The sequence below is a fragment of the Balaenoptera physalus genome (genome assembly GCF_965194825.1).
Source record: "Balaenoptera physalus genome assembly, chromosome: 14".
NCBI lineage: Eukaryota > Metazoa > Chordata > Mammalia > Artiodactyla > Balaenopteridae > Balaenoptera > Balaenoptera physalus.
The window spans coordinates 69,737,574-69,760,584 of record NC_138893.1 but is presented as its reverse complement, the minus strand read 5'-3'; the positions used below and the strand labels follow the sequence as shown (position 1 = coordinate 69,760,584).

General features: G+C 35.0%; 1 protein-coding gene across 7 annotated transcripts in view; it reads left to right on the top strand.

The window, feature by feature from the left end:
- The window catches only part of ZFAND4 (zinc finger AN1-type containing 4), an 80,509-nt gene extending 61,965 nt beyond the window's left edge, over positions 1-18,544 (top strand). For 6 of the 7 annotated variants that reach the window (XM_082423483.1, XM_082423481.1, XM_082423482.1 and 3 more), the window contains 4 exons: positions 9,772-10,947; positions 11,463-11,517; positions 16,758-16,875; positions 18,004-18,544. In XM_082423483.1, coding sequence (XP_082279609.1) covers positions 9,772-10,947; positions 11,463-11,517; positions 16,758-16,875; positions 18,004-18,139 — 1,485 coding nt within the window. In that variant the 3' untranslated portion in view covers positions 18,140-18,544. Of the gene's footprint in view, positions 1-110; positions 176-9,771; positions 10,948-11,462; positions 11,518-16,757; positions 16,876-18,003 lie in introns of all 7 variants that reach the window. The other variant, XM_082423486.1, reaches the window with a different exon arrangement.
- The last annotated feature ends 4,467 nt before the right edge of the window (positions 18,545-23,011 follow it).

Below are 23,011 nucleotides of genomic sequence, written 5' to 3'. Positions count from 1 at the left end.
GTCTGGTTTCTTTTGCTCAGCATAATACTTTTGCAGTTCATCCATGTTGTTGCATATATCATTTCATTCTCTTTTACTACTGTGTACTAATCCATTGTATGACTATACAGGCATACCTCGGAGATATTGCAGATTCAGTTCCAGACCACCACAGTAAAGCGAATATCGCAATAAAGTGAGTCACACGAATTTTTTTGGTTTCCCAGTGCATATAAAATTTATGTTTACACTATACTGTAGTCCGTTAAGTGTGCAATAGCAGTATGTCTAAAAAACAATGTACATACCTTAATTAAAAATACTTTATTGCTAAAAAATGTTAACCATAATATGAGCCTTCCGTGAGTTGTAGTAGTAACATCAAAGATCACTGATCACGGATCACCATAGCAAATATAATAATAATGAAAAAGGCTGAAGTATTGCAAGAATTACCAAAATGTGACCCAGAGACCCAAAGTGAGCAAATGCTGTTGGAAAAATGGCATCAATATAGACTTGCTCAACACAGGCTTGCAACAAACTTTCAATTTGTAAAAAACGCGGTTATCTGCAAAGTGCAATAAAATGAGGTATGCCTGTACTTCGTTTCTTCCTTCTTCTTTTGACATTTAGGTTGTTTCTAGTTTTTGGCTTTCATCAACAAAGCTGCTCTGAACATTCCTATACATGACTTTGGTGGACCCATGCACTCTTTTCTTTGGGGCATATAGCTAGGAATAGACTTGTAGAGCCATAGGGTAGGTATCTGTGTAGCTTTAGTTGTTTTGCTAAACAGTTTTGTGAAGTGTCTGAACCAGTTTACACTCCCATCAGAAACAGGAGAGTTCCCGTTTGTGTCACATCCTCATGAACACTTGACATTGTGAGTCTTTTTTATTTTATCCATTCTGGTGGATGTGTAGTGGTTTTAATTTACATTTCTCTGATGGAGAATAATGTTAAGCTTTTCATGTGCTTATTCGCCATTAAGATATTGACTTTTGTACCAACAGTCTTTATATCATGTGAATCACACTGTTTAAATACATCCTTTTTTTTTTTTTTAAGATACTGACTTCTGTCAAGTGCTTGTTCAAATATTTTGCTCATTTTTTAAATTGGGTTGTCTGCCTTTTGCTTACTGATTTGAAGGAATTTTTATATACTATGGATACAAGTTCTTGGACAGATACATGATTTATAGATAGTCTAACAGCTGCTATTTCACTTTCGTATTTTTTTAATGAATAAATATTCTTTATTTTAATGTATTTTAACTTAACAGTTTTCCTTTTATGATTACTAGTTTTTATAAAATTTAATGAAGTTTTTTCCTACCACAGTGTTTTGAAGACATGCTCCTGTGTTTTTTATCCAAAAGCTGTATGATTTTTCCTTTCTCATTTAGATTTACAATCCATCTGAAAAAAAAAACAACAACCTCACAACTTTAAAAAACATATATAATGTAAAGTAGGATGAAGACAAGTTTTTTCCAGATGGAGTACAGTTGACCTAACTCTATTAAAAATAAAATTCTTTCCCCACAATCTTAAATGTTTATGTACCTAATAACAGAACATCAAAATGCATGAAGCAAAAGCTATAAAGAGAAATAGATAAATTCATAGTTATATTAGATTTCTAATATAACTCGATCAACTGTAAACCTATTTGTCCCTATTGACGTTTAAAGAAAGCTCCACCTAACAGCAGAATACACATTCTTTTTAAGTGCACCCAGAGCATTTACTAAGATAAACTGTATTGTATGCTATCAAACAAGTCCCAATAAATTTTAAAAGATTCAAATCATACAAAAAATGCTGTCTTCATAGTATGAGTGTGTTTCGTGTTTGGTAATTGTAATCATTGTTGCTTTTGTTGTGGTCATCCATTTACAATGCTTGGTGTCAGTTTATTTATCTCTTGTAAAAATAAAATACAGTGTGTGTGTGTGTGTGAAAAAAAAATGCTCTCTTATTACAATGGATAAAATTAGGAGTCAACAAAGATATCTGGAAAATCTAATATTTTGGAAATAACACACTTCTAAGTAACTGATGGGTCAAAGAAGAAATCCAAAGGGAAATTAAAAAGTATTTTACACTGAATAAAATTATTCTGATAATGTGGTGAATTTATTTTTTTTAAATATGAAATCAGTCTTAGAATGAACCACTCTTGGTTGTGGTGAATTTTCCTTTTTATGTCTTTAGATTAAATTTCCTAATATTTTATTTAGGATTTTTGTTCATCAGAGAAATTGGTCTTTAATTTTCCTTTCTTTTCCAACATACAGCAAGGTTGAAAGAATGTTACAGTGAACACCTGTTTATCCACCACCTAGATTCTATAATTAACATTACAAAATTGTTAATTATAGTAAAATAAATATAACAAAATTTACCATCTTAATTTTTAAGTGTACATACAGTTCAGTAGTGTTAAGTACATTCACACTGTTGAGCAACCAATCTCCAGACTTTTTCATCTTGAAAATGGAAACTCTATACTCATTAAACAACTCCCAATTTCTCTACACCCCCAGCCCCTGGCAACCACAATTCTACTCTCTGTTTTCTATGAATTTGACTTTCTTGAACCTCATATGAGTGAAATCCTACAGTATTTGTCTTTTTGTGACTTACTTCACTTAGCAATGTCCTCAAGGTTCATCCATGTTGTAGCTTATGTCACAATTTCAATACTTTTTAAGGTTGAGTAAATATGTATATACAACATTTTACTTAACCATGCATCTGTCAATGGAGACATGTGTTGCTTACACCTTTTAGCTATTGTGTATGATGCTGTTATGAACAAGGGTATGCAAATATCTCTTTGAGACCCCACTTTAAATTCTTTCGTAAATTTACCCAGAATTTTAAGATCATATGGTAATTCTATTTTTAATTTTTGGGGGAACTGCCATACTGTTTTTCATAGCTTCCAATTTCTTCATATCCTCACCAATACATTTTTTTTTAAGTAGTAGTCATCCTAATGGACATGAGGTCGTAGTTGTAGTTTTGATTTAGTTGTAGTTGGTCGTAGTTGGTTTGTAGTTGTAGTTTCCTAATAATTAGTGATGTTGAGCATCTTTTCATGTTCTAGTAGGCCATTTGTATATCTTCTTTGGAGAAATATCTATTCAAGTGTTTTGCCCATTTTTGAATCAGGTTATTGTTTTTGTTGTTGAGGTTTAAGAATTCTTTATATATTCTGGATATTAGCCCTTTATGATATATATGATTTGCAAATATTTTCTCTTATTCTGTGTGTTGCCTTTTTACTCTGATGGTAGTATCCTTTGATACACAGAAGCTTTAAATTTTGATGTAGTCCAGTTTATCTGTTTTCTCTTTTGTTGCCCATGCTTTTGATGTCATATCCAAGAAACCATTGCCAAATCCAATGTCATGAAGCTTTTCCTCCTGTTTTCTTGTAAGAATTTTATAGTTTTAGGTCTTTGATACATTTTTAAGTTAATTTTTGCATATGGTGCAAGGTAAGGGTCCAGCTTCGTTCTTTTGTATGAAGATACCCAATTTTCCCAACTCCATTTGTTGAAGAAATTGTTCTTTCCCCATTGAGTGGTCTTGGCATCTTGTTGAAAGTCATTTGACCATATATGTGAGGGTTTATTTCTGGGCTCTCTGTTGTAGTCCATTGGTCAATATGTTTGTCTTTATGTCAGTACCACACTATTTTGATTAGTGTGGTACTGACATAAAGACAGTACCACACCAACAGCTTTGTAATAAGCTTTGCAATAAGTTTTAGCTTTGTAATAAGTTTTGAAATCAGGAAGTGTGAGACCTGCAACTTTGTTCTTATGTGTCAATATTATTTTGACTATTTGGGGTCCCTTGAGATCACTTACGAATTTTAGGATGGATTATTCTATTTCTGCAAAAATGCTATTGGGATTTTCACAGGGATTACATTAAATCTTTATATCAGTGTGACTCATGGCTTACTTAGAAGCGAACCTCTTAGTTTACAAACGTGGAATATTATGTACCTTTTTTTAAGATATAAATTTATTTATTTATTTATTTATTTATTTTTGGCTGCGTTTGGTCTTCATTGCTGCCTGCAGGCTTTCTCTAGTTGCGGCGAGCGGGGGTTACTCTTCGTTGCGGTGCGTGGACTTCTCATTGCCGTGGCTTCTCTTGTTGCAGAGCACGGGCTCTAGACGTGTGGGCTTCAGTAGTTGTGGCATGTGGGCTCGGTAGTTGTGGCTCTCGGGCTCCAGAGCACAGGCTCAGTAGTTGTGGCGCATGCGCTTAGTTGTTCCGCAGCATGTGGGATCTTCCCAGACCCGGGCTTGAACCTGTGTCCCCTGCATTGGCAGGCAGAGTCTTTTTTTTTTTTTTAATTATTTGCTTTATTTATTTATTTTTTAAATTTTATTTATTTATTTATTTATTTATTTATTTATGGCTGTGTTGGATCTTCGTTTCTGTGCAAGGGCTTTCTCTAGTTGCGGCAAGCGGGGGCCACTCTTCATCGCGGTGCGCGGGCCTCTCACTATCGCAGCCTCTCTTGTTGCAGAGCACAGGCTCCAGACACGCAGGCTCAGCAACTGTGGCTCACGGGCCTAGTCGCTCCGCGGCATGTGGGATCTTCCCAGACCAGGGCTCGAACCCGTGTCCCCTGCATTGGCAGGCAGATTCTTAACCACTGCGCCACCAGAGAAGTCCCATTATGTACCTTTTTATTACTGATTTGTAGTTTAATATCACTGTGGTCAGGGAACATACTCTAAATTATTTCAAGCCTTTGAAATTAGTTGAGGTTTGATTTGTGACTAAGCATATTAATAAATGCCACTTACACACTTGGAGAGACTGTGTAATCTGTCCATATATATAGTGTTCTGTATATATCAATTAGATAAGTTATTTGTGTTGTTCTGGTCTTCTAATTTTTGTGCGTGTCTGTTTTCCATCAGTTATTGAGAGAAGTGTATTAAAAATATCCCTTTCTGGTAGTGGATTTGTGTGTTTCTCCTTTTAAGATGTTTATTTTTGCTTTATGTATTTTGAAACTCTGTCAAACTAGATCAAATGATCTAGTACAGATTTTATGATATCCAAGGAATTGTGATATCTTTCTTGTAGTTTATATTATTATAAAAATTATTATTTATTATCATTATAAAAATGTTTTTCTTTATGTCTTGTAATGCACTTGTCTTATTAGTATAAGCTACTTTCTTATTAGTGTAGCTGAGCTAGCTTTTTTTTGGTTTATGTTTCTATTATATATCTTTCCACTCTGTTACTTTCACTCTATGTTCCTATATTTAAGAATTGTTGGGCTTCCCTGGTGGCGCAGTGGTTGAGAAGCTGCCTGCCAATGCAGGGGACAAGGGTTTGAGCCCTGGTCTGGGAAGATCCCACATGCCGCGGAGCAACTGGGCCCGTGAGCCACAACTACTGAGCCTGAGCGTCTGGAGCCTCTGCTCCGCAACAAGACAGGCCGCGATAGTGGGAGGCCCGTGCACTGCGATGAAGAGTGGTCCCCACTCACCGCAACTGGAGAAAGCCCTCGCACAGAAACGAAGACCCAACACAGCCAAAAATAAAAATAATAAATAAATAATTAATAAAAAATTAAAAAAAAAAAAAAAAAAAGAATTGTCTCTTGTAGTCAGTACATGGTTAGTTTTATTATTTTTTAATCTAAACTGACAAGCTTAAGATTTTCATCTATTACATTTAGTATAATTACTGATACATGTGGATTTTTATCATCTTACTATTTATTTTCTATTTAACCACCTGTTTTATGTTTCTTTTTCTCTCCTTTTTTGTCCTTTTTTAGATTAGTCTATTTTTTGTTATTCAGTTTTTATCCTCTACTACTTTGTTAGCTACTTACTATTATACTAGCTTTGTCAAGTGGTTACTCTAGAGATTATTTGTACATTCTTGACTACTTATAGTCTAATAAAAATGATTTTTATCACTTTGCTTTTAATGCCAGAATCTTAGAACACTAACTCCATTTATACATCCAAACACCTTTTGTGTCATTGTCATGCATTTTAATTTTACATATATTTTGAGCCCCTCAAATTGTTTTATATTGCTAATATTATTGATATTTACCCACATATTTACCTTTTCTGTTGCTCTTTATTCTTTCCTGCAATTACTTGCTTCATTTAAAAATTATTTTCCTCCCATCTGAATCTTTTAGTATTTCTTTTCATTTAGGGCTCCTGGCAATTAAGTCTCTTAGATTTTGTCTGAACACTTATTTACCTTTTTTACTTTGAAAAATGTTCAGTCCTTCAGAAATGTTATACCCGTGAACAACCATGAAAATTTTACCTAGATTCACCAGTTAGCATTTTTCCACATTTGTTTTCTTTCCCTATTTCTTTTACCTGATCCATTTGGGAGTTAGTTGCAGATATCATAACATTTCCCCCTAAATATTTAATTCAGTATATAACTCCTAAGAACAGAGCCTTCTCCTACATAACCACAATATAGTTATCACACACATAATTTATCATTGATACACATTACTTCATCCATATTCACATTTCTCCATGTCTCAATAATGTATTTGATAGCATTTTGTTTTATTTTGATTTTTCTTTCTATTTTCAATCTGGGATCCAATCAAGAATCATGCATTGTTGTATGTAGTTGTAATGTTTTCTTGGTCTGCTTTTATACAGAACTATTTCTTAGCCTTTGTTGGACATTCATGTCAGATACTTTTGAAGTGTAGGCCAGTTTTGTAGAATATCCTCAGTTTGAGTTTGTCTTATTGTTTCATCATGATTAGATGCAGGTCAAACATTTTTGGCAGGATATTATGTAGATGACATATTCTTTTCAGATCAGCTCATCAGGGAGAACTTAATGTCAATTTGTAGTATTTTCATTAATTTTTAAAAGAAATTTTGCATTTTTAGTTGATAGTTCCCTTTTTATCCAAGAGTAGTTTGAGTTTGAAAAAATCCTGGCGAGAGAGCCTTTTTAATTTTTAATTTTTTAAAATTTCTCTTTTTATTGCATAGAAATCAGAGAATGTTATTTCCATATCTGCTTAATAGAATTTGATTATTCGTGATCTAATATCACTCTTTATGACTGTCCTGTGTATACTTAAGAAAATGGCTCATTCTCTGTTATCAGGGTAAAAGTTTGATAGCTGTCTGTAAGATTTGACGTTATTAAATCGTCCTCTATTTCCTTATTTTTTTGTCAGCTTGCTCTCTCTTAAAATGAGAATAGTGATAGGTGAAAGTCTGTAATTATTAGTGGTTTTCTGTGTATTTTTCTTTTCATCTCCCATAGTTTTTGCTTTAAGAAGGTGGTTGTGTGATTTAGTGCATAAATATTAATAACTGTTGTATTTTCATTATACTGCTAATTCTAGATGTTATAAAATGTTTCATCTCTGACCTTCAGCTTGAATTTTCCTTGCCTGATATCAGGCCCATAACCCTTGATATCTTATTGTTTTAATTTGCTTTGTGTATTCTTTCCCATGTCTTTTTTTATTAACTTTTGATTTACTTTGTTTTGGGAAGACCTTTTATATACAGCATAGAGTTGTTTTTTGCTTTGTGAGCCAATTTGAAATTTTAAAAAATATACCACTTAATCACATTCACATTTACTGGTATGACTTTTATATTTGGTCTTTTTTTAAAAAATAAATTTATTTATTTATTTATTTACTTATGGCTGTGTCGGGTCTTCGTTGCTGCGTATGGGCTTTCTCTAGTTGCGGCAAGTGGGTGCTACCCTTCGTTGTGGTGCACGGGCTTCTCATTGCGGTGGCTTCTCTTGTTGTGGAGCACGGGCTCTAGGTGGGTGGGCTTCAGTAGTTGTGGCACGCGGGCTCAGTAGTTGTGGCACGTGGACTCTAGAGCACAGGCTCAGTAGTTGTGGCTTATGGGCTTAGCTGCTCTGAGGCATGTGGGATCTTCCCGGGCCCGGGCTTGAACCCGTGTCCCCTGCATTGGCAGGCAGATTCTTAACCACTGAGCCACCAGGGAAGTCCCTATATTTGGTCCTTAATATCTTATTATTTTGTTATATTTACAGTTTCTTTATGGTCTGTTTTGTGTGTGTATGGGTATGTGAGTGTGTTGAGTGTGTACTTTTTGGTACTTCAGAAGGCTTTTGTTTTTTGTTCTATTGTTTAACTTTATAGTAATATCTTTTATCATGTCCTTATTCTGCCTTTTCCATACTTAATTGTCTTCTCTTTTATTTTTAAAAGATATCTTTTGACTCCTACTTATTAAGTTATAATCAATGAACTTATTTTACTTTCTCTCATCTTCCATTTTTAATATTTGCATTATTTCTGCTTTTTAAGATAGTATAACATTTACAAATCATTTTTCTAATCTTGTCCCCACTCTTAGTTTTAGGTCTTTAATTAAATATATTACATGCTTACTATCAGTCTTCTTACTGAAGTTTACCCATACTTTTTGGTTAGAAGAAGCTCATCTCTAATAAATTTCTTAGGAAAAGCTTGTAAATACAGTATTTTCTGAGTGTTTGGATGTTTAAAACTTTTTCTTTAGCCATAACACATAAAGGACAGTTTGGCTAGACATGAAATGTTTGGTTCATAACTTTCCAAGTTTCTTCTTTCTTTGGATTTTTAGCTCCCCTCTAGTTCTTGCCTCAACTGCTGTCTGCTGAATTATCTAGATTTTCTTATATTTCTAGGTTGGGAGATTTGGTATATCATCAGGTATTCCTTCCTTTTGTCATGCACATATCAGTTCATATCTTAAAGATAAGCGCTAAGGCTTCATATCTTTAATTTTCAATTTTAACCATACACCATAAATTGTTGTGATGCTTTTATTAAAATCTACTATATTGGGGACTCCTAGAGCACTCCTAGGTTTGATGATTTGCTTGAAGGACTCACAGGATTAGCTTATAGTTTTATTCATAGCTAAGATTTATTATAGCAAAAAGAGCGTACAAAGCAAAATCAGCAAAGGGAAAAGGTGCATGGGGTGAAGTCCAGAGGAAACCAAGCACAGGCTTTCCCAGTGAAGTATCATAAGATATGACTAATTACTCTGTCAGTGAGTTGTCAGCGCATGTGGAATGTTGTCTACCAGGGAAGCTCATTAAAGATTCTTTGCCCAGGGGTTTTATTAGGAGCTTTTCATGGAGGCACCCTCTGCCTAGCATGTACCAAAATTCCAGACTCCCAGAAGGAAAGTTGATGTTCAGCATAAACCATATTGCTTGCACAAACAGTTTAGGCCCAATGAGCCACTCTTATCTGTTATGGTAGCAGGAAATACTACTACTTCTTGAAATAGAAGTTCCTAGAAGCCAGCCAAGGGCCAGCCTTGCAAGCAGATCTTTTCAAGGATAGCAGTTTAGGTCTGTTAACTCTTTTTTGCAATAGCTACCTAGCCAAATACTTTACTCATCTTACTAGGAAAAGTTGTTGGGGATCTAAAATAGGTCAGCAATGTCATACCTAATATAATCAGTTTTCTTCTCTGCAAAACTCTGACAAATAATTAATAGTGATGAAAAATAAAATTATTTTTCTATAACATTCTCAGAAAATTATACTCAATGAAGGAAGATAGCAAAATTCTTCTCAATCATAAGCTTAAGATTTTAATCTTTTTAAACATTTTAGATTGACGTAATCCAAATGCCAGTATGTTACAGAAGTAACCTTTTCTTCCTTCATTAATTTTTGTTAATGGGCAGAGAAAATGACCGTGTAAAGAATTATATATTGACTCTTTTCTTTTAGCCTAAGAAAGCTGTCAAGGTAAAACCTCGTCCACCTGTAGTTCCTCGACCTTCCAGTAGTTCCACGGCAGCTGCTCGCCACAGATTGTTAAGGGTTCTCCCCCACATTGGGCAGTCTTGTTTACCTTCTCCTGGGAACACATATCTGCCTGACTCGGCCAGCAATGCCATTTCAAGTTTGGCAGCTCTGCCCCCTGCTGATAGATCCATATCATCTATCGCTAGTGATTTTCTTAAGGAAGACGATAACTGGGAGAGTAACACACAGTCTCATTCCAATAGTGGCTTCAAACTACCACCTCAGATACCCCCTATGGAGTTTGAAAATGACAAAGAGCTTGCTGATTCTATTCTCCATCTTGGATCATCCCTACCTAGGCGGACAAAAAACTTTTCAGGAAATTTGTCATCTAATAATGAGGATGACACTGTTTTATTTCCAACTTCAGAAGAGTGTGTAACTGAAGAATTGCTTCTACCTGAAGTGGGTTCGTTTGCTTCCTTTACCGAAGGAAATGCTGATGAACAGAGCAGTGGCTTAGAAGGCACACGGAAGGTAAATCCAGAATCCTCACTCACTAATGGTGATAAAGGGTTGAAAGCTACAGAGCAGCATCTTAAATATGTTGCAAAAGTGTTGAGTGGTGAATCAGTAGAAGCTGCAGTTTTCGACCACCGTGAATTAAGTGCTCACAAGAATAGACTCTTATCACCTCTTCACTGTTCTGCACCAATGTCACTACATAACTCTCTGGTGAAACCACAGAGACAGTCCAAATGTTTTGAGTCTGGGAACCTCCAGTCTTCTGCTTCACAAAATGTGCTTCGGTCGCTGGACGTTCGAAATATAACTGATTCTTCTTTCTCTAGGACTACTCGCTTTCGAGCTGTTAAAGTCGATTCACCTGGGAAAAGATCTGATATTATTTCTAAAGTTGAGGCTCGGGATATCACAGAAATGGCTAACAAGGCTACCAAAGAGCCTGTTGGTTGTGTAAATAACATAGGTTTTCTTGCTTCACTGGCCCGGAGCGCAAGCAGAGACAGCTTGCAGAGCACACATGGGGCAGGCAGGCTTCGAACCTCTGGAATTGGGCTGTTTACAAACCTCCAGCATTTTCAGGAAGAAAGCCTTAGGAAAAGTTCTCCCCAGTTAGAACCTACAGAATTTTTTTTAGTAAGTATTTGCCTTTCAATATGTTCTACTAGTTATCCATGTAGTGATTCAACATATAGTTTGTTTTTTGTTTACACATTAAATAAAGAGGCCTAAGGTTGAATTCTTTTCATAACTTTCTCTTAAAATGTTTATCAGTTTGTAGAAAATTTTTTTGACAGTTGAATTTTAAATAATGTTTTAGTCCTAAATTGAGAACTGTAATTTGAAAGTAGCTTTGTGTAAACAGTTTATCATGTATTTTTAAATACTAAATATTTTTATTAATGTTTTTCCTCAATAAGAACTTTTATTTGAGCCATCGAATTTTACTTTCTTATAGATAAAGAGTAAGTACAATATTGATGGATGTGACAATCAGGTTCCAAGTTAATTTAATTAAAAATAGATTAAATAATTTTAAATGAAAGCTCAGCAGCATTTTTATAATAAAATATAATTATTTCATGTTTGGTGATCTTTCCTTCTATTTTCCATTAACTCACCTCTATAGATGTTTTGTGTTTTAATTGTAGTCTGCCCGTGGTATTGGAATGAATGGAAATAATACAGCAGCAGGGAAAAGAGTAGGTAAGCAACAGATAATTTTGAAAACAATATAAGGCTAATAATCATAGCATTATGCATACTATGAATTTGAATTTTCAAAGAGAAATGAGAACATTCTCTGTGGTATGTACAGAGTAAACTTTCCCTAAACTTTGTTCCACTTAAGAAAATGATTATGAGAACTGACTGTAGGACATATTTGAAGAATCAAACAAAAATTGAAATTGAGGTCTCTGTTGTCTGGGAAAAGATATGATCTATGAGAAAAGATAAGATGCATGAAAAATTAACATGTCGTTCGCAACCCTCCCAGTCCCTGACCACTCTAGAGCCATGCTGGGTGCTGGATGGGTTTTGAGGAAATACCCTAGAAAGGTGTTTCTTAAAGTCATGGTCCAATATCAAGGACAGTAGTAAGAGCTCCATTTGATGAACTGTTTTTTTCTGGATGAAAGAAAGGGACAGTCTCTTTGACTAGCCCTTTCCAAGGCATAGTAGCAGAAATGACTATATTCTTAGCACTCACTTCTACCAATAACACCTTAAAGGTGCACTGGGCAGCCATTATTTCCTAAGAAGCCATTACTATCATCATTTTTTGTGTTTTAATACCCAGACTAGAGATGGAAACCCTACCAAAGATGTACCACCTTTGTAGCCCCAAAGTTCTAAAGAATACATTATGGTTGCCATGTTACTTTCATATCTTTAAAGAGATACCTAGGGTTTGTGTCCACTACTGTATAAGGCCCAAGGTTCTAAAGTCTTAATATATCCACTTTTTAATTTTTTTATTGTGATAAAACCCACAAAACAAAATTTACTATCTTAACCATTTTTAAGTGTACAATTGAATGACATTAAGTAATTAACATTTTTGGCCAACCAACACCACCATACATCTCCAGAACTCTTTTCCTCTTGAAAAACAGAAACTCTGTATCCATTAAACATTAACTCCTCATTCCTCCCTCTCCCCAGGCCCTGGCAACCACTGTTCTATTTTCTGTCTCTATAATTTTAACTACTCTAAGTACCTCATATAAGTGAAATCATTCAGTGTTTGTCTTTTCATGCCTGGCTTACTTAGCATAGTGTTCTCAAGGTTCATCTATGTTGTAGCATGTGTCAAAATTTCCATACTTTTTAAAGCTGAATAATATTCCATTGTATGTATATACAACATTCTGCTTACCTCTGTATCTATGGATGGAGACTTGTGTTGCTTCCACATTTTACCTGTTGTGAATAATGTTATTACAGACACGAGTATACAAATATCTCTTTGAGACTCTGATTGCAGTTCTTTTGGGTATATATCCAGAAGTGGAATTGCTGGTTCATATGGTAATTCTATTTTTAATTTTTTGAGGAACTGCCATACTGTTTACTGTTTTCCGTAGTAGCTGTACCATGTCACATTCCCACCAGCAGTGTACAAGGTTTCCAGTTTTTCTACATTCTCACCAATACTTGGTATTTTCTGGTTTGTTTTGTTTTGTTTGATAGTGGGCATCCTAACAGGTGTGAGGTAGTATCTTATTGTGGTTTTGATTTGCATTTCCCTGATGATTAGTGAAGTTGAGTATCTCTTAATGTGCTTAACCATTTGCATATCTTCTTTGGAGAAATATGTGTTCAAATTGCTTGCCCATTTTTGAATTTGATTGTTTTTTGTTGTTGAGTTTTAGGTGACTCTATATATTCTGGATGTTAATTCCATATATATGATTCACAAATATTTTATCCCATTCTGTAGGTTGCCTTTTTACTTTGTTGATAATATCTTGATGCACAATAGTTTTTAATTTTCATGAAGTTCAATCTGTCTATTTTTTCCTTTGTTGCCTGTGTCTGGTGTTGTGTTCAATATAAATTGTTGCCATATCCAGTGACATGAAGCTTTTCCCGTATATTTTATTTTAGGAGTTTTATAGTTTTAGGTCTTACATTAGGTCTTTCATACATTTGAATTAATGTTTATATATGGTGTAATGTAACGGTCCAACGTTATTCTTTTCCATGTGGATATCCAGTTTTCGAGGCACCATTTGTTAAAAAGACTGTCCTTTTCCCCATCGAATGGTCTTGGCACCCTTGTCAAAATCATTTGATTATATATGTGAGGGTTTATTTCTGGGTTCTTTATTGTATTCCATTGATCTGTATGTCTGTCTTTATGCCAGTACCACACTGTTTTGATTATTGTAATGTATCTACTTTTAATGTTATAATTATTTTTCTTTGACACCTATTTAAATCTGTCCAGTCCTAACCCACAGCTCAGCCTCTTGGAAGTTTGTGTTGTACTTGTCCCATCTCTCTCAACTCTAATTCAGCCTACAGTGCTTTCTTCTGTTCTCGCTGCTCCTCTGAAACTGCCATTGCTGAGGTCACCAAAGATCTCCATAATTTCAAATCCAGTGGATACTTCTGTATCCTTATCTTACTTGATTGTTATGGCCTTCTTCTTGAAATAGTTTTTTTTTTTTCTTTTCCATTCTTTCTCCCTTTTTATTTCTTTTTTTATTCTGGGCTATTACATTTTTGTAGATTTTTGGTTTTGTTTGTTTTTGGTTTTTTTAAGCCTCAGTTTTCTTTTTAACTTGTTTTACCAGTCCCTCTGCTTGTCCCCGGGTGTATACTCTTTTGATTGATTTCATTTAGGTCAAGTCATCAGCTGCTACCTGCAGTGATGATTCTCCAAACTAGAGCTATGTAACTTGCCGCCGTTTTCTTTCATTAATAACTGTATCATTCTGAATTACCTAGAAGAGTCTGTGAAAGTTTTGGCATAAGTTTTGTTTAAGTGACTTAATCGAGTTCCTCCACTGGTCCTCTTTGCTTTTCACTGTAGGGTCTCCCTTGGAAATCTTATCCATCTTCATAGCTTTAGTTATCATTTTTAGGCAGATGATTACCAAACTTGCATCTTGAACACTGTTTAATACTTCGTTTGCTGCCTTATTCTGTTGGGTGAATTTTTATAGATTATTGTGTTAGATCAAATATTAGACCATATTTCCTAAATACTGGTCTAATTAGACCAATTAGACCAATATTTAGGAAATGCCAAACAAGTGAGTTAATCCAAATATCTTTACTCTCGTTCTGAAAAGCAACTCTTCGCATTGGCATTATTTTATTGACTTTTTCTTTATTCATATGTTCATTACACATTTGAGAGAAGGCTTCAGAGAGGAGTTGATGATTGATGGTGTCTTCTTACAGGATGAGTAGAGTTTTACTAGGTTGACAAGGTTACTGGAGCATTTTAGAAGAAAAGATTGCACATGTGAATGGGTCTGGCACATCATTCAGGGTGGGTATGATGTGGCAAATGACAGAAAATGACTCTGGAAAGTTAGAAAGGTGTCATATTGGACATGTAAGACCTTGAATGTCAATCCATAGAAGTTGAATTTTTCCTGCTGGTAGTAGGGAACCTATATATTAGGGCTGGTTCCTATCATGGAGTTTATGACTAATAATTTTTTTTCTCTGGTTGGTAGAAGGATATATGGAAACCATTGTCATAGGAGAAGACTGCGGTTATGTTTCTCTGCCACCTTATTTCGGTCACTACTATGTTCTCTGTTTCTGCACATTCACAGGAGTTCTTGAATAAAAAAAAAGCTTGGGAAACATTGCATTAAGCACCCCCAAGCAAAGAAAAACATGAAAATATGACTACACTGGACTAAATTTTCGTCAACAGATTTTTTTTTCTACTGTTGTTTAAGGAAGAATATCCTAAGCATGAATTTCAAAGATAATTGCAATTAGATGAGCTTCAGAGGATATCTGGTAGTATATGCCTTTCCTCTGTGTCCTGTGCAAATGTTTGTCTTATTTTTATTATTTAAGAAGAGGAAAGTATCCCATCACCTTTGTGAAATGTTCTTGATAACTCTAAGTGCACTTGAAGAAGAAAGTGCTTATTAACTTGAGTTGGTGCCTGGCCACCATTAGGAGTCATAAGTTAGTTTCCAGTTTTAGGCAATTTTTTTTTCCAGTTTTGGGCAAGATCTGGGACTGTATTTTAGACTAGTAATAAAGCATACTTAATTTTACTGGGCTTGTATATCCAGCACCCAGTTTGGGTCATGGCAAAAGGCATAGTGCCAATTAATTGTAATTCCAACTTTTCAAACCCTTGAAGGATTTTCAGAGACTTTTAGCTGCCAGATAAACATTAAGCCCAGACCTCTCAAACCTTTTTCAGTAGTAAAAATAGGTATCATCTCTATTGACACTCTAACATTTTTCTTCTCACTTCTTCCCTTTGTTTTTGCTTTCTTTGTTTGCCTCTTGTTTCTTGGCCTTTGGGTGCCACCACGCACTGTGTACTTACACTGTTAGTGTAACAAGTATGGATAGTGACATTGAGTCTCTCTGCTTATGAGTGGGGTTTGTTGGAATTCTGCTCAGTTCTAAAAGCATTTCACTTAGTATTTAAAGAAATTGATTTAATTCTTTCTCATATAATAGCAGGTGTGCTCTTATATTTAAGGTAAAAAATCAAGTTGTTACAATAGCCCAGAATTTAGTAAATATTTTCTGAAAAGGTAGTAGTACTGTGAAATCGAGCAGTGTACCCTGTGAGTCACTATTGATAATATGATATTTTATATAAATATAACATTTAAAATTTTCAGAATGCTTTTGTATGTGAGAACTGAGTTGACCTTTAAACACTTAGAAACTTAGGGAGAAAAATACATGTCCTGTTATCTTAAAAATGAACAAATTGAAGTTTTGAAAGAATAAATAACTTGCTCGTGGTTTGATGAATTTAGTTTCTATGGTATAATTAGGTCTAAAAGACCAGTTTCATGATATTCTTGTGCTCCTTCTTGGTGTGAAAGAACAGGGTGATTGTAATACATATTATATTGTTCCTCAGAAGCCTCATAAATATGATTTTGAACCAGATCTTCTTCTTGATTCTCTGCCAAAGTTCAGTATACTTTAAATATACTGAGTGTCCTCAGAAATAATTAGAAAGGTGTTGGTATGTAAAAAATATAAGTCCTAAAAATATGTCTTAGTCAGTAGAAACCTACCACCTTAAAAAATATAACAGTTCTAGTGCATCTTTACTTGCAACTCTGTAAATAATTTTAGATATAAGAAAAAAGCACTAATTAATTTTTTATGGCTTAGAGGTTTGCTGTGGCAGGAATGTGTTTAATGTTTTAATAGTATTTCACATCTAGAATTTTATGTCTGTATTAATCAAGGTGTGCTTTCTCCTACAGGAGAATGTACTCATCACCTCCCACCCGTGAAAGCCCCTATTCAAACAAGGAAGAAAACAACAAAGCATTGTTTTCTTTGTGGAAAGAAAACTGGACTGGCTACTAGCTACGAATGCAGGCAGGTTGGCTAGCTGAAAAGCTGAGATGCTTTCTTTGTGGTGACCCAGTGTGGGGATACAATACAAAATGTTCTTTAAATTGCCTATTCATAACATCATTAAGATGATGTTCAAATAGCAGACCCAGCTGAACTCCTTATTGGCTGAAGTAAAGAGCAAGTAGGTAGCTTATGTGTTTCCAAAGTCATGAGATCCTCCCCTGCCCTTTAAAGTAGGATATATAAACCAATGGAAGTGTACTTTCTTTGTTTTACGATAGATATACTTGGTTTCTCTTTTGACTGTAGCTTGGAAGAACCCCTCCTCCAAGATTCTATTTTATTTTATTTATTTATTTGGCCGCTCTGAGTGGCATGCAGGATGCAGGATCTTAATTCCCCAACCAGGGATTGAACCCTTGCCCCCTGCAGTGGAAACGTGGAGTCCTAACCACTGGACCACCAGGGAATTCCCGATTCTATTTTAAATTAAACAAAAAAGGACTAAATTTAACATTAATGTACTATAAATTATGATTATATGGTACACTTTTCAAAACAGATGAATAATATGTTTATAAAAATAATTAATTTTTTCCTACCCATAATTATTTTTTCATTAGCATTGCTAATATGCTCCAAGGATGGTGTCTGCCCTTAGGTTGAGGCCAGGCATTAAACAAAGCTGCTGCTTTTTAGAGTGTATTCTGTTCGAATGGAAACAGCTTATCTTGTTGCTAGAAGTACTTTAAAATCCTTTCATGGCATAGTTAGGTTTTACATAATTTAATTTTCTTATGAGACTGAATTTCTCAGAAATTCAGAGTTCTCCCAGGTTTACTAGATATAAGAGGAAGTGGTAGATATATTTATTGCTTTTTGCAGTTTTACTACTTCCTAGAGGTCAACAGCCTGTTTCACTCCAGAAGAGATTCTTTATTATAAAGTCTCATATTCATAGACAGTTAACCGGTTCTTTTTTTGGGGTGCTTGTGCTTGTTTATGAGTAGAAGGGAAATGTCAGCCCTGCACTTCTAAAGAGAACTAAAGGGCTCCTGCTGGACTACCTGAAATCAAGCTTTGATCTCCCAAAGAGATGAGGCTCTTGTAGAAATGTGACTATTCACATAAACTTTTTTTGTGCTTTAGATGTGGAAACAACTTCTGTGCATCTCATCGCTATGCAGAAACTCACAGCTGCACCTATGATTACAAGAGTGCAGGGAGGAGATACTTACAGGAGGCAAATCCTGTGGTTAACGCACCAAAACTTCCAAAAATCTAACTCTTGCTCTGCACCTAACTGTTCTGCCCGAGGAATCGTATTACAATGACAGAAGAAATATTGCTTAGACTGCATTATTTTTGTTCGACTCCAAAAGATTTGCCAAATAACAAAAGCATATTATGCATACTGTTGGAGAACGAGAATGCTACTGTATTTGACATCTTTATTCTTTGGTGAATCAAAAGTTTTAAAAGTAGTTTAAAAAACTTTATAATGATTTAGCTTTGTTATTGTATGTCATGTGTTAAGTATTTTATATTTGATACTGCAGTTTTACTAGACAAGTCTTCAAAAGATGCACTTTAGGAAGTTAACATTGACTGTGTAACCAGCTTCCATGTTGTACAGAAATGAGCCTTCATGTAATGGCTCTACTCAAATCTACAATTTTTTTTGTGGGGGTCGGGTGGGTGGGGATTTAAAACAAATATCCCATACGTGAAAGTTTATTGAGTTTACTGGCAAGTTCCTTTTTATTTCAAGCTTTTTGTAAAAGAACATTTGGTTTTCCAGTGTGGTTTTAACACATATATTTGTTCCATATTCAGACTGGCATTCAGATATGTATCCATTCTATAAAACACATCATGTTAATCATAGTATATATTTCTTAAAATACTACTTTTTGAATGGTAGTTTTAAAATAGATGATGTCCCACTTGTTGCCATTAAATACAGAACCCAACTTTTCACTTTTTGAAAAATGGCTATACTGAAAACAAAATCTCACAGCTTGGTTTGTTTTTCTTATGTTGAGTGCTATTACCAGGAGAAATTCAAATAAATATTCAATTTCATTATGATTTTGATTATTTACAATAATTTTTCTTTTATAAATACTTTAAAACCATTTAATTAAATAAATCAGTAATTTATTCTACTTGGAAAAACTGACTGTCAGTATAAAAGAACGCTTTTAAGGTGTAAGGGCCCTGCTCCCCAGATGTAGCTAATATACCATTCCAGCTTTTGGGAGGCCACTTGCTTTATGGAAGCTTAGTTGAATCTGATGCTGAACCCTGGTAAATAGCTGGCAGGCAACCCAAGTAGACTCTGCAACTCTAGTCCAACCCAAGTGGGATCTGCACTGGTGCCAGAAAGCTAATTTAGGTGCTCCACAGGGCCACAGGGCCTCTTTCTCCATGCAAGGCTGAATGAAATGAAGAGTTCCGTTACCCTTCCTCTGCTTCCTATAAGAGATTAAATGTTGAGTGGAGAAAGATGCCTTCATCTCTCTGAAGGCATGCTCTTTCAGAGCAAGAAGGAAATACATTTACAAAAGGGAAAGGTGAGAAATTAGTGGAGTAGTGATGCAAGTAGGGGTTGATAGCATACTTTTTAAGGGGGGCTATATAGGCTAATGAAAAATATTTCCATCTGTGTTGAGCAGTTCAGCTTTTACTCTATTACATGGATAGGCTGCTGAAAAATGGGCCAAGACATATTTATTCTATAGATAAATATGGATGCTTAGGAAATGTTTGGTATATGCTTAGTGCACTATGCTTTATAAACCAAGACCATGTAGAAATAAGTTTTGTTTTAAGTTTACCAAAGATTTTGGTCAAAGTTGAGTCTTTTTTTTCTAATTTCTAAGTCACTGAGAAATAAACCAGTTTAACTCAAGAAATTATATATATATATATATATATATATCTTTTTTTTAAACATCTTTATTGGACTGTAATTGCCTTACAATGGTGTGTTAGTTTCTGCTGTATAACAAAGGGAATCAGCTATACACATACATATATCCCCTGGGAGGCATTTCTTTATGCCTTAAATTCTTACGGGGAAGTGATCATAATTTTTAGAGACTTCAGATCTATCCTTGCATTGCTAGTAATTAGCAGAATACCTTGCATATAGGCACTGGTTAAACATTAGTTAAATGAATTAATTTTATTGGACAGCTTACCATGACAAAAAACGAAGGCATTTATATTGCTTTATATAACTAAACTAACTTTATATAATAAAATCTAGTTTCTGGATTTTTTTAAACAGCAAGCATTTGGTTTTAGCAACACTAAAAGTCTGAAAAATTTTAACTTTTACCTACATGAAATATTTTCAAGTTTAGTGAATTTTAATCATTCTAATATGGGAATTTTAAATACTAAGATGTTTTAAAATTTTATCAGTTTGTAACGTGTGGAGGTATTTAATTATAAAAAAGAAGACAGGAATTAATTTTCTGATATATGTTTCATATGGTTTTATGCCATCATGATAGATAATTCAGTCCTGTATGTAGCAGTGTTTCCCAAATTATGACCCCTGTACCACTCCTGGAACATGAGATGATTTTAAGTGATACATGGATGAACATTTTTTAATAATTATATATTGTATCAGAAAAAAATGTAACTCTAAGTAACTTAAGTTGAAAATAAAATAAGTTGATATAGGTTAAAAAAAACTGATTGAAAATTGCCAAGCAAGGGTACATACAACAAAAATCATAAAAGTTGACGCGAATGACTGAAATTTAGGAAAGAAGGTATGATGTTCTCATTTTTCTTTGAAAATTATGTTAAACTTTCAAAGTGATTGATGAAAGTAAATTACATAGTTTTAGAAAAACTATATAAGGATGAAAAATGAAAGTAAAAATGTCGCCGTATACCTCCCCCAATCTCTTTTAATAATTTCTATTTTAGTTTTTCTGGTAGTTACCGTCATAACAGTAGCCAATATAGACATTATTTTTTAATGCCCCATTATTACAGGTAAGGAATTTAGCATGATAACACATTACTTCAAGACTGTACTTCCCAATTTTTTAGTGCGTTAGTCTGCTCGTGCTGCCGTAACACAAAATACCACAGACTGGGTGGCTTAAACAGAGAAAACTGTGAGAACAGAAATTAAACAACAGAAATTAATTTTCTCACAGTTCTGGAGGCTAGAAGTCCCAGATCAAGGGATCAAGCAGGGTGGATTTCTGGTAAGATCTCTCTTCCTGGCTTTCAGAGAGCTGCTCTCTCTCTGTCCTCACATGGTCTTTCCTCAGTGTGCACACACGGAACTTTGATGTCTCTTCTTACAAAGACATTAATACCATGGGATCAGGGCCTCTTTCTAATGACCTCATTTAATCTTAATTACATCCTTACTCCAAATACAGCCACACTGGGGGTTAGGGCTTCAACATATGGAGGAGACACATATTTAGTCCAAAATGATTAGTTATTTTTAGTTACAGTAGTTATTTCAAATTCACTCACTCCTCTGCAGTTACCCTAGTCCATGTTACCATAGCTTTCACGTGAGCTATTGCAATAGCTTCCTAACTGGGCTCCTTAAATTAGTTCTGTGTCCTTCATAACCCATTGTCTACTCTTAACTGTAGTGTGCTTGCAGAACCAAAAAATTGAGCACATCGATGCTCGCAATGTATCAGTGACTTCTTGTGTTCTTACAATAAAGACCCAAATCCTTAACCCTTCTTACTAGTAAGGCTCCTGTGGTCTGGCCCCCATCTACTTCTCCAGCCTCATATTGTACTGTTGTTTATCCATGCTTTCTGGGATTTGCCCACACTAACTTTTAGTTTTCCCAGCCTGTTTTCCCTTGTTAACACCCATTCTTTATTCAGATGCCAACTCCATCGTTACTTCCTGAAGGAAGCAAACCTCTGTGTAACTACTGCCCACGTTAAGAAATAAGAAACATTGCCAGTACTCCAGAACTCATTCCTGCCTCCTACCCTTTCCCAATCACTACCACCATCCTTCCATGCTGTGATAGTCATTTTCTTGCATTTTTTAATGGTTTTACCATCTAAGCATGTATCCCTGCAGTTTTGCTTTACAAAAACAAAAACCTTTACACAGTGGAATTGTATGGCATGTATTCTTTATCTGGCAACCAGTGTTGATTATGAGACTTATTTGTGTCGCATGTAGTTGTACTTATTTATTGAAGCATTCTTCTATATGACTGTGCCACAATTTATTCTTCCATTTACTGCTGATGCACATTTGGGTTGTTTCTAGCCTTGAGTATTATATACAATGCTGCTGTGAACATTTGTGCACATGTCTCCTGGAGCACATGTATACACATTTCTTTTGAGTCTACACCTAAGAGCAGAATTGCTGGATCATGGATGATTATTGTGTTCGTTCAACCTATTAGATGATATCAATGAATTTTCCAAAGTGGATTTTACCAGCTTATCTCTACTCATAGCAGTTTGAGAGTCCTCTGTTTCACATCCTTACCAGTACTTACTATCTCTAATCATTCCAGTGATTGGTTTTTGTTTACTTCTCACATGTTCCTGCTCATCTCAGCCAGCCTCCCCACCAGCTCCAAGTTACCTTTCTTTGCAGCTTTAGGGGTGAGGGGTGGAGTACGTTCCCAGCTTTGGAGGGGAGAGGGTCTCCCTTGAATGATATTGAGCCTTGACTTCTGTCTCCCTGGCCCTGTGAGTCATGGTTTGGCATATACACTTAGTACAGACAGGATTTCAGTGCTCTGCCTACCTCTTTGGATGCATGCTTTCACTTAGATTTTAGCCCAGTGATTCTAGAGAATCTTGCCAGTTCTTTGATTCTTTAAGAATATATACATTTAAAATTTTTGTCCAGCAGTTTCAGCCGGAGGAGTGGCTCAAATAACCTAGTCAGCTTTATTTCTGGAAACTGAAACTTTTGTTTTTAGTTGAATTTTTTCTTTTTTTCTTTTTTTTTTTTTTAGTTGAATTTTTTCAATTCATTTTCTTGGATTATCTCGCAGTGTTAATCTTTCTTTTGTGTTACTGATCTTTTTCAAATACTTGATGATTTTGTACATGGCTATGAAGAATGTGACTGCTTAGTGTGGGTAGGGGCCAAGGATAAAAGTGGAAGTATTGCTTAA